The sequence below is a fragment of the Rattus norvegicus genome, chromosome 18 (assembly GCF_036323735.1).
Source record: "Rattus norvegicus strain BN/NHsdMcwi chromosome 18, GRCr8, whole genome shotgun sequence".
NCBI lineage: Eukaryota > Metazoa > Chordata > Mammalia > Rodentia > Muridae > Rattus > Rattus norvegicus.
Window position 1 is genome coordinate 23746119 of NC_086036.1, and position 12238 is coordinate 23758356.

A 12238-nucleotide genomic window follows, 5' to 3' on the forward strand; every position below is an offset into this window, starting at 1 on the left:
AGAAGGCAGCTTTGGGGGGGTTTACAGTTTCAGAGGGTTAGAGCCCTCTGATGATGGCATGAGCATCTTTAGGGGAAGCATGGCAGCAGCAGGCAGCCATGGCACTGGAAGAGCTTACATTTGAGTCAGATACTAGGTGAGGAATCCAGTGAGAATCGAGTTAAGTCTCCTGAAGCATCAAGGCCTACTCCTAGGGATTCACCTCTCTAATGCAGCTGTGCCTGCTTATCCTTTCCAAGCAGTTCCAAAATGGTGGACCTAGTAGTCAAACATGAGCGTATGTTTGATCACATTCAGATCACCACATTCTGTTCCCTGCCTTGTGGCCATATCCTAATGAAAAATGCATTTAGTTCAAAAATAGTGAGTGGCACATGTCTTTAATCCCAGCATTTGAGAGGTAAGGCAGGCTCATCTCATGAAATCAAGGCTATCCTGTCTACGTAGTGAGTTACAGGAGAGCCAGAGCATGCCCATTCGCTCGAGCTCTCCCCCTCCCTTCCTCCCCCCTCTCTCCCCTTCCCTCCCTCCCTCCCTCTCTCACCCTCTCTCTCCCTCACTCCTGTCTCAAAAACAAAAAATAGTCTTATTGTTTAAAAGTCCAAAGTCTCTTAGACTGAAGACAGGCTTTTCTCACTTTGAGTAAAATGAAAAGGCAGATTATACACTCTCAGTGTACAGTGACATAGAAGGAGGAATAGGAACATGGTCAGGAAATACACACTGAGCAAGACTGGACCCAGCAGGGCAAAAATCCTGTGTCTGACGACAAGTAATTTAGATAACTCAGTCCTTTTAGCTTTGCTGACTACAGTTCTCTCTCTGCCTTGTGCTTGTGAATCAAGATATAGGCTCTCAGCTAATGTTTGAGTATCATGTCTGCTTGTCTGCTGCCGTGTTTCCTGTCATAATGGTTATGGACTGACTTATCTTCTAAACTGCAAGTCCCCAGAAAGCACTTTGCGACGTTGCAGTCATCATGGTCTCATATCACAGTGATAGAGAAGTAACTAAGACATCAGACTAACTCAAATTCAGGGACTGAGAATGTAGCACAATGGTAGATTACTTTGCATTCATGGGTGTGATTGTCCCAGCATGAGAACTAAAGCCAGGAGCCATTCTTGCACATAGTTTTGCCTGTAAGGACCCTGTTTGCTCCCTTTAAAGATAGGCTTTAATATGTAGGTCTCAAAGAGATCTGCCTGCTGGGATCCTAATCTTATTTTTTAAGTCAGTGTCTCACTATGTAGCCCTGTTCAGGAGCTTGCTATGTAGACAAGGGTGGCCTCTGTCTCCTGTGGACTAGAATTAAAGGCATGTGCTATCAAGTCAACCCATGAGCTCAATTTTTTATAGCAGTTAGTTAATATTATTGATTTAAGTAGTCAACCTTTATGTCATCTTTTTGTTTTTGTTTTTTTAAGACAGGATTCTCTTTGTAGCCCTGGCTGTCCTGGAAATCGCTCTATAGACCAGGCTGGCCTTGAACTCACAGATCCACCAGCCTTTTCCAACAGCTGGGATGAAAGGCATTTAACACCATTGCCTGACTGTGTCTTGTACTTAATAAATACGGTGCTATAAAAATCATCTTTTTTAGTCTAGAGGACAAAGCAAACAATTCTGTTTTATTCAATGTTTAGTTTTTCCCTCTTTGTATTCATCTTACAAAAACTTCATTTAGTGCTAGGAAGTGAACCCAGGCCCTTGGATGTGTTAGGCTAGTGTTCTAGCCGTAAATTCCAGTCATACTCGGTTGTGACTGATGCTTTAAAAACCTGTTTTTGCGGGGTTGGGGATTTAGCTCAGTGGTAGAGCGCTTGCCTAACAAGCACAAGGCCCTGGGTTCGGTCCCCAGCTCCGAAAAAACAAAACAAAAACCAAATCTGTTTTTGCAATATCTAAAAATGTGAAAAAATTCATGTGTGCTTTTCCTGTCTGTATGTCTGTACAACTGGGTGCCTATTGCCTGTATTAGTAAGAAAAGGGTATTGGATTCTCTGAAATCAGAGTTGCAGATGGCTGTGAGCTCCTATGTGTGATAGGGAAAGCCTGAGAACTTGGCCGAGGAAATGGAAGATCAAGTGCTCCTAACATCTGTCATCTCTCCAGGCCCAAGAAGTCTACAGAGAGGAAGAAATAGTGGTTTCTAGGTCTCTTTACACATGGCTTTAAAAAATAGCCTGATTAAGCCAGGTGCACTGTTAACTCTCTTGAGGTTTTTGTCAAGCCCAACTAACTTATTTTTCCCCTTTGGATATATTAAAACATCTTAATGATTTCTTTTTAAATATCTCTCTCTCTCTCTCTCTCTCTCTCTCTCTCTCTTTCTCTCTCTCTCTCTCTCTCTCTCTCTCTCTCTCTCACACACACACACACACACACACACACACACACACACACACGCAAGTGGGTGCCATGTTTGAAACTCAGTGTAACTTGAGGTGTGGGTGGTGATGAGCTGCCCAACACATGTGCTGTGAATTGAACTCGGATCCTCTGAAGAGCAGCAGGTACTTACTTGCTAACCTGTCTCTCTAGAACTTGATTGTTAGTACTTTCTATTGGTATCACTTAGAGAACTTATCCCTTTGTCTGTTTATTAAAAATTTTGGAGACGCCCTCTATCCAGATTTGAAATATTAAAAGTTAAAATGTTCAGGCCTGGGGAGATTACTTACTCACTGGTTAAGATCACTTGCTCCTCTGTCAGCGGACCCAGGTTTCATTCCAAGCATTTACGTGTTTCACAGCATCAGTCACTTTATTTCCAGAGCATCTAATGCCTTCTTCTGGCCTCTGGGTACTAGGCTCATATGTGTTACATAGAAACACCTGCAGGTGAATACACAGAAAAATAAATAGTAACTTAATTTCATTTTTTCCTTTTTATTTTTTGGGTTTTTGTTGTTTGTTTGCTTGCTTGTTTTTGTTTTTGGATCTCACACTGTGTAGCTCTGGTTATCCTGGATCTCTCTGTAGATCAAATTGGCCTCAAACTCAGAAATCTTCTGCCTCTACTTCTCCAGTGCTAGAATTAAAGGCTTGTACCATTATGTCTCGCTGAATAATTTAATTTTAAAAGTGGAAATTTTAAGTATTTCTCCATATTGAAACAATTAGAAAATAATGATGGAAGCCAACAAGAATTTGTAGGACCAAGTGGTATGAAGCTAGATTTTAGAAATTGTCAGGAAGCTTAATATATTTCCAACAGAAGCATTTTACAATGCTAAGCAAAGTCATTTGTTGTGCTAAGGAAGACTTGAACAGTAGTTTAATTTTTGTCAGGCCTAATGACTGCTTTTTATTACAATTATTAATCTGTACTCATGTAAAGTGAACTGTAGCAATGACTGCCACAGACACTTTAAAAAATGACAGCAGCATGCATATTAAACAGACTGGGTAGAGGGAGGGGCTAGAACTGGGAGATTGATTTGTACAGTGCTTGCCGTGTCTCATGAGGACCAGCGTTCAGGCCTCTCTGGGTGTGACAATACTGGGGAGAAATAGACAGGTCAGTCTTGGGACTTTCTGGTTAGCCAGTGTGGCTGAAACAGTATGTTCCAGGTTCAGTGAGTGATTTTGTCTCAGGAAAAAAGGTGGACAGAGAAAATACCTGAATGTTGACCTGTGGCTTGCAGGTACAGAGAACATTGTCCTACTCCACGTGCACACAAAACGATTAGGTAAGGGCAGTACTGGTTCCATTGAAAGCCAGTGGCATAGAATATAAGATGACTGAGGAACACTTTGAAACTATAAGCAGTAGGTCTTTTAAAAAGGGGGATATGAGTGTATTGGCTGCATTAATGTACACCACATGTGCCTCGTTCCCTGGAGTCCTGAAGAAGGTGTTGGATACCCTGGAACTGGAGTCACAGATGGCTGTGAGCTATGATGAGGATGAACTCCTTGGGTTTTGTGTTCTTTACAGTGAAACTAAAGATGTTTATCACCATCTTTTTTCTTTTCCACATTTACTTTTGAGAGTCTAGCCACATAGCCTGACTGTCTTCACTGTGTTTACTAAAATGATCTTGAGTTGAGTCTAAACCTGGAGTTGGTTTTCTAGACTGGCTACCTAGCAAGCGCCAGGATCCTACTGTATTCACATCCACAGCATTGAGATCACGAGGGCTCATTTTCTTCCCTCACCAATCATGTGGGTGATAGGGACAAACTCTGGTTCTTATGTTCAGTAAATATCTAATCAATGGAGCCATTTGCTCAGCCCCTCTTTTAGAGGTATTTAGATAATTTTGTGTTTACATTGTATGGTTCTCTAAATATTAAGGATGGGAAATATAGAACATCACATTTTAATTTTACCGTAGACTTTATGTCGAATACAGAATGGGCTATTGTTCAAACTATTGGATGTCTCTGTTGGAATTGTGCAACATTTCTTACTGTCAGAAATTCTTTTTGATGGGTGGTTGTCTTTCCTAATATTTAAACAGTTGCTTTTCTATCTAGTGTAAGAATAATGGTGAGGATGTAGTGTTGCCTGTTCAAGGCTCAGTCCTAAGGATGGAGTGTATATATGCACATGTTGTGTATGCTGATGCCCAAGCTTATGCATTTGTATCTAGACGAGCCAACGCTGGGAATTCTTCTCTAGCTTCGCTTTAGTCCCCTGATAAAGGTCTCTCAGTGAGCCTAGAGTTGGAGGATTTATGGCTCTGCTGGCTGGCCGGCAAGCTCAAACCATTCTGTTCTCTTCACCCTTGGAGTGCTGGGGATCATGGCCACACCTGGCCTTTGACGTGGGTGCTGGGGATCCTCTCATGCTCTTGTAGCAAGCAGTCTTGCCCACTAAACCATCTCACTCAGTGTTTTGAGTCCAAGCCTTGTCCTGTAGACAACCTAGTCTTAGACTCAGGGTCTTCTCTCTCAGGTAGGTGCTTGGGGTTACAGGCTTGTGCCACTGTGCCTGATTTGCACTATTAAATTGTTCCCTGCATGTGTATACACAAACACATACAGATTGTACTTGTTTTTATATATTTACACTTAAACCACCCAACCGCCTCTATGAGTAGATGGAATTTCCAGATATCCAGAGATTTCTTTCATCTAAGATTCTTTGCTATCTAAGTACACCAAGCTCCTAACTTTGAAATACACTTTTATTTCCTCTTCTAACCTATTTGTGGTCTCGTTCTTCTTCTTCTTCTTTTTTCTTTTTTAAGGATTTTATCTATTTTATTTATATGAGAACACTTTGGCTGTCTTCAGACACACCAGAAGAGGGCACCAGATCTCATTACAGACGGTTGTGAGCCACCATGTGGTTGCTGGGAATTGAACTCAGGACCTCTGGAAGAGCAGCCAGTGCTCTCAACCGCTGAGCCATCTCTCCAGCCCTATTTATGGTTTCTTTTATCTCGTCTTTAGTTGTTTAGTGTTGTCTTAATGTCTTTAACTGCCTTACCTCAATATTTCTTTGAAAATACATTTGTGATTAACTTCACCCGCTGGTTTCCTGCTACTCAATTACGTCTGAGGCAAGTTAGTATACCAAACAAAGCGTGCTGACTTGTTGACATAGCCATGACTGTCTGGAGGTCTAGGCAACATATTTTGATTTCAGGAGTTTAAGACCTACTAAAGGAGGTAGTATCCTAGATTTTCTGTTTCTATAATAAAACAGTGACCAAAAGGCAAGTGGGGGAAGATAGGGTTTATTCCTTCATCAAAGGAAGATAGAACATGAACCTGCAGGCAAGACTGAAGCAGAACTGCAGAGAAAGCTGCTTACGAATGGGCTTGCTGTCCATTGTGTGCTTGGCTCTCTAGCACTGCTTTACTACAGTGGGCCCTCCCATGTCAGTCAATCAAGAAAATGCTTCACAGACAGGCCTAGGGGCCAAGGTTTTTTTTTGCAGGTCTTCAGTTGAGTTTCCCTCCTCTAGGTGACTCTTAAGTTTGTGTCAGTTTGGCAGAAACTAAACCACAGTTACAGGAAACATTCATCTTAAAATAACATCCCTACCCCAACAAAGCAAAGTGACAATACCAAAAAAAAAAAAAAGTACTATATATAGTTGTAACCACACATTCTTAATCCCAGATGTTAGTCACAGTTTTAGACCTTAGCAGCATGGGACACTGGGGCAAGTTCTTCTGATGGAAAATGGGGACTAATAAGTAATAGCCTTTCTGAGTTACTATGAGTTAATGAATTCATGAAAACTGTCAAACTAGTTTTTGAGTGTATAGTGTTCAGTGATAGCTACTGTTAGGCGATTTACAGAGCTAAGTTCACAGCCTCCTTGATTTTAGGATAGAAGTGTATGTCTATCCTTTCATAATGGGTTCCAGAATCTCTGCAGATACTAGAATTGCAAATGCTCAGGCCTACACGTACCTCTTATGCCCTTTCATTTATTTATTTATGAAGCTAAGGATTAAGTCGGGGCTTCGTGTATGTTGAGCATGCTGTCAGGTGTGCTGTACTCTAACCTATCTTTGTTCTTTCAATTATCTCTACATTACCTGTAATATGTAGCACAATGTTAGTGTTATATAAACGGTTCTCATCACAGCGCCCAGGTTAGTGCCTTTCGTAGGTCCCAATTACTAAGTACTTGCAAGTTTGATATTAATAATTTTCCATACTGTTTTTCCTGCTGATCAAATCATTTCACGTAATCCAGAAATTGATGTAGACTGTCACATTTACATATTTTTCAAATATCCTGCCAGACTGGGTTTTGAGTTTATGCTTAGCTTTATAATTATGATTATTTTAATTTTTCTAGGAGGTACAAATACCAGTAATCTCCTGAATGATTCGGCTTATTGACTTTCAGCAGGCAAATCATTAAATCGCTTACCCTAAAGTAGTGTATTTCATAGAATTTTTAATTTTTTATTTATTTGTTTGTTCGTTTATTTATTTATTTATTTTAATTATCTTGTCACAACACCGACTGAAGTTAAACAACACATCATGTTGCCTCGTCACCAGAAGTGCTGTTTCCACTCTGCCCCTTCCTGACAGCTCAGTGGGTCATCAGCAAAAGGCACACTGAGTGCTTTTAAAAGGGGGTGAATTTTTTTAAATACAATTTTTTTCTTTATATTTAGCTCTTTTTTTTTTTTTAAACAATAAAGACATTGGGGAGGTGGCTTGTTAAAGTGTTTGGAACATAAGCACGAGAACTCAGGTTTAGGTCTCCAGTACTCATGTACAAGACTTTGCATTGGTTACTATCTCCAGTCCTGCGGAGCTGAGGAAGCAGAGACTCGGTGGCTGGCCAGCCTTGCTTTATTGGTGAGCTCCCACTTCAGTGAGCGAGCTTGTCTCAGAAAATCAGGTGGACAATGGCTGAGGAACACACCCATTGTTGATCTCTGGTTTGCACATGCATATATACCTCCCCAATCCCAAGCTACACTGTATTCTTCTGCAATGAAAAATACAGTGATAGACTTTTGATTTAGGAAGCTGGAACTGGAAATTCAACTTTGTTGAAATTGTAGGTAATTGAAAGACCAGAATTGAAGGAAGAATGGTTAAGCCCTTAACGAGTAAGTATGTGAAGAAAATGGTCATTATAAAAGGTGAAGTATGTCATCATTTTTGAGGGCTGAACTAGTGAGAGTCCCCCACATAGCATAGTGGTGGTTTCGTTTTAGAAATACTTTTTAATTTAGCATGTGCTAAAATTTGCACATGATAAGTCTACATTTTAAAACTTAAATTCAGAGATTTACAGAGAACTAGATTCAGTGGAAAAGTCAGGCTTGGTAGTATATTATATTGACATGAAAATATATCAGAGTCTTCCAGAATTCCCTTCTCTGTGAATCAGAAAAATATATATTATTCATTTGAGATATTAAAATTTTATTTATTTTAATATTTATTTGTGTCTCCATTGACTTGTTCTTGTGCCTATGCAGCTTTGTACATGCATCTGTATATGGTACTAGAGGTCAACAGCAGGTGACTTCCTCGGTCACTCATCTTATATTTTGAGACAGGGTTTGTCCTTGAACCTGGAGTTTACTGATCCAGCTTCAGCAGCTGGCTAGTGACCATCTCCCAGCCCTCATCTGAGTTAGAGTTACTTTGTAAGTGTAGATATGTAGATTAATTTCATTCTACCATTAGTCTTCACAGATTTTAAAAACCCTTCAGTCCACGGCACTGGGAACATAGAGTTAAACAATTAGGTTTAATAAAGCATTGCACTATTGTTGTGTGTGTGTGTGTACTTGCATGACGTGGCACACTGAAAGACAATCCTTAGGAGTCTGATCTCTCCTGTCTGTGGTCTGGGAAATGAGTTCAGCTCGTCAGGCTTGGGAACGAGTACCTTTATCCTCTGGGTCATCTCAAGGGGCTCTAGTTTGTTGTTTACTTGTTGTAGCAGAATATACAGGTCACAGGATCTTGAGTGTTTCAGTAAGAGGATGTGATTGAAAAAGTTTATTGTGAATTTTCACTTTGGCCATACTGGGAGTTGAACTTGGGACTTAGCACATAAACTGTTGCTGGCTACAGCCGGATCCCAGGATATGCTCCAAGGGGAACCTCGGAGGGCATTGGGAAGTGGAGGCTTGCTCTGGATTTAATGCTGTCAGATCAGAAGTAGAGAGTTCTGTGGTTGAATATCAATATTCTATACATAGGGTAGACCTGACTGAGGACAAATATATAGGAAAGACCAGTCATTTGGGGATAAAGATGTTTGGACTTGCATTGTTTACATTGTTACTTTATTGTGCCTCAGAATTCCCACGTTTGTTAGAGATGTTCATTGTGATTGGCCAAAAGAAGATCTGTAAATAGCTTTAAGGCTTGGATAAGAACTTGAAATCAGTTTCTAGGGAAAAGGAATTGCTTCTCCCTCCCCGCTGCCCACCCCACCCTTGGTGTATTTTTATACAGGCCGCTTTAGGGAAGTCAGGATTTATTGGCAGTGGAATATGCTTACACTTCAGGTGTAACAAGCTACATCAATGCTGAAGTTTTTTTTTTTTTTTTTTTTTTTTTAATAAAGCAGCAACTGGAAGGTATTTGGTGCCATATTAGCCTACATATGCTGTTTTTCACCTGGTTATAAAGAAAGAGTTTAGTGGGGGCTGGAGAGACATGGCTCAGTGGTTAAGAGCACTTGCTGCTCTTGGAGAGGACCTAGGCTCAGTTCCTAGCACCAATACAGTGTTTCACAACTATTTATAACTCCAGTTTTAAGGGATCATTGATTATTGTAAACTGGCTGGTGGTGCTCTGAAGCAAGACCGTGAACAGTCACAAATGGTCTGAAAGTGCATCTGAAACATCAGAATTATATTTGATTCATTGTCGCTAGGAGGTAGCTAGGGAGTAAGTAACCCTGGTGTATGGGCCAGGGACAAGCTGTATGGTATGTGGGTACAGCTTGGGTTCTGCTGCAGGTCAAGTTCTCAGGCTTTTTTTTTTCTTTTAATTTGTAGTCTGGTCCCAAGATGGAGTAGGTTTGTTCTCTCAAGTGCTGGACCGTGTAGTTCCTCGGAAGAGCGGCAGTTGATCCATCTCTAGCTTCCTCCTTTAGTCTCTTGATAGCAGGAAAGCAGGAAAGCAGAGTTTACTGAGTTTATTATTTAAAATGGGGTGATAGGACTTGATGAGTTGTTTACAGTTGGCTAGAGTCAGTTGTTTATGATCCAGCTTAACAGGAAACAATGAATAGTATTAGGCTTTTAAGGGATTGGAAGGTGTGTGAACTGTTACACCAACAAGTATACTAATTGTCACATTCATTCCCTGTTAGCTCTCAAGTTAACTAAAGGCAAAGAAAGTATTTCTGTCTTGATTTGGTTTTACCCTGTTAGATGGAGTCCAGGATTCACAAATACAAGCAGTGCAAGTGACAACCAGAGGTTTTAATGCACTACGTACTCGTATGATTGGATAGAGATGATCTCTATATTAGGTAATTTTTGTGATTATAAAAGTAGTAACTTTTAAATATATTTTGAGTGTTTATAGAAATCTGATACTTTAAAATATGGAAGGTTCTGGAACAGCCTTTTGTCTTTAGTAAGCTCCAAGATCAATAGGTCTCCATATTTTTTTATGATAAACCAAGGATATTCTCTTTGTGTGTTTTCTTTTTGTCTTTGGGGTTTGAGATGGAGTGTCTATGTCCTTCTGGCTGTCATGGAGCTTTCTCTGTATGTAACGGGCTGACCTCGAATTTGGGGAGGTCATGACCCTGCCTCCTGAACATTGAGGTTAAAGGCGTGCACCGCCACAGCCAGCTGAGGACACTCTCTTTCACACTGAATTCCTTATGTGAGCATGTGTGGGTGTAAGTATGGGGATATAGACATAGTCCTGTGTGTGTATAGAGGCCAGAATTTAACACTGCGTATTGCTTCTGAGGAGACATCTGCATTTTGGGATTATTGAGACAGGGTGTCTCTATGAGGCCCAGGGACTGTAATTAGGCTAGACTGGCCTGCCAACAAACTTCCCCAACTCAGCTTACAAGAATGCTTTAAAGGGGCTGGAGAGATGGCTCAGCAGTTAAGAGCACTGACTGCTCTTCCAGAGGTCCTGAGTTCAATTCCCAGCAACCACATGGTGGCTCACAACCATCTGTAATGGGATCTGATGCCTTCTTCTGGTGTGTCTGAAGACAGTGACAGTGTACTCATATTTTAAAAAAAGAAGAATGCTTTTAAAAAGTATACTGAAAGGAAACGTGTATGGATGTTTTCCCTGCATATATTTTTGTGTGCCATATGCGTACCCGGTTCTTGAGATCAAAAGAGGGTATGAACTTGGAGTTACAGGCAGGTCTGAGCTGCCGCATGATTCTTGGGAATTAAACTTGGGTCCTCAGAAAGAGCAGCCATGCCTGAGCTCCACAACCCCCTCGCCCCAACTTTCTTTCTTTTTTAATGTGTTTTTTTACATGTGTTCTGAGGTAAACTCAGGTCTTCAATCTTGTGTGATGAAAACTACTGTGTCATCTTCCCAGCTTTGCTCTTGAGTGACTTTTAAAGTTAGATTTATTGGTAAGGCTCAATCAGCACACCTCGTCAGTGTCCCTTACAGCATAACGAAACAAGCAAGATGTCTGTCTCTTTAACAGTGACGGTAAAATGGGGCATGGTGGCACACCTCTGATCTCAGCACTCAGAGGCAGAGGCAGGTAGAGCTCTGTTGAGAGTTAGGCTGATGAATCAGCCAAGTTATCCCCCCATCTCCACCCCTCAGAAGAAAAATAATAAAACTTTGATCATTGGTTTAAGATTTTCCTATAGAAAAAGTATTTATTTATGATACTGAAATCTTTATTGTTCTTCAGAACCCAAAAACCAAAAGAAGTAGTTTAGAATATAGAAGCATAGTAAGATGAAATTTTATGTATATGGAACAAACTCAACAATTTTAAAACTTGAGTGTCGGCCATCCTGAAATTTGTAAAACAGTTCAGGCCAGCCTTGAACTCCTGTTCTTGGTTTTCTTGTACTGTGGCTTCAGTCGTGAGTCACCATGGCAGGCGGTATTAAAACATTCATAACAAGATTTTTTTCACACAGAAAGGTTGATCAAAGTTGGGTTTTGGTTTTCGTTTTACAGTGCTGGAGAGACAACCCAGGGCCTTGTGCATTTGTCATAGGTAAATGTACCATTGAGCTATGCCCACAGTTCAGTTTGTGTATGTCTGTGTATTCTTGTGATCTCAGTACTTGTGAGGTTGAGGACAGCTCAGGTTCTGTAGCTACGTCCTGTTTGAGAAGTCAGATGAAGACACTGGTTTCCATCTTTTCTATAGCTGAGAGCAAGTTTGCTCCTACTCAGTCTTAGGTTTCTTTGGGAAAGGAGGGATATGGTCTGGAAAAAGAACCCCTTCTCAAAAAAAACCCCAAAAGTCAAAAGGAGTAAACTATTAGGTGTATCATTCCCTTTAATATACAGCAACAAAGCCGACAAGATGGCTTAGCAGGTAAACCTGCTTACCAACTAAGGTTGATGTAAACTTGAGATTAATTTTGGGACTCGTGTGCTAGAGAAACAAACTTCTGAAAGCTGTCCTGACATCCATATACATTTAGTGATATGTGTGTGCCCTTTCCTAAATAAATAAATGTAATTAAAAACGTTAACAGAAAAAAAATATAATTCCTATTTATAGTGTTGAGCCTCTTCCCTGTGCCTGCTCCACAATTCTAGGTACGTAATTTCTGTTGATGGGAATCTTGGATTCTTTTAAATTAAATT

The 12238-nt window shown here is 40.5% G+C and overlaps 1 protein-coding gene and 1 non-coding gene across 9 annotated transcripts in view; one reads left to right on the forward strand and one right to left on the reverse strand.

Annotated features, from left to right (window-relative positions):
* The window catches only part of Wdr33 (WD repeat domain 33), a 106278-nt gene that overhangs the window by 39411 nt on the left and 54629 nt on the right, over positions 1-12238 (forward strand). Inside the window, exon 8 of one of the 8 annotated variants that reach the window (XM_063277384.1) lies at positions 1428-11337. The exons of 5 other annotated variants lie outside the window; for them this stretch is intronic. In XM_063277384.1, coding sequence (XP_063133454.1) covers positions 1428-1474 — 47 coding nt within the window. In that variant the 3' untranslated portion in view covers positions 1475-11337. Of the gene's footprint in view, positions 1-1427; positions 11338-12238 lie in introns of those variants that run through there. 2 more of the 8 variants (XM_063277383.1, XM_063277385.1) reach the window with 2 other exon arrangements.
* Positions 6928-7062, reverse strand: LOC120098364 (small nucleolar RNA SNORA21). The gene has a single exon (XR_005496552.1). It is a non-coding gene; the product is annotated as a small nucleolar RNA SNORA21 (small nucleolar RNA).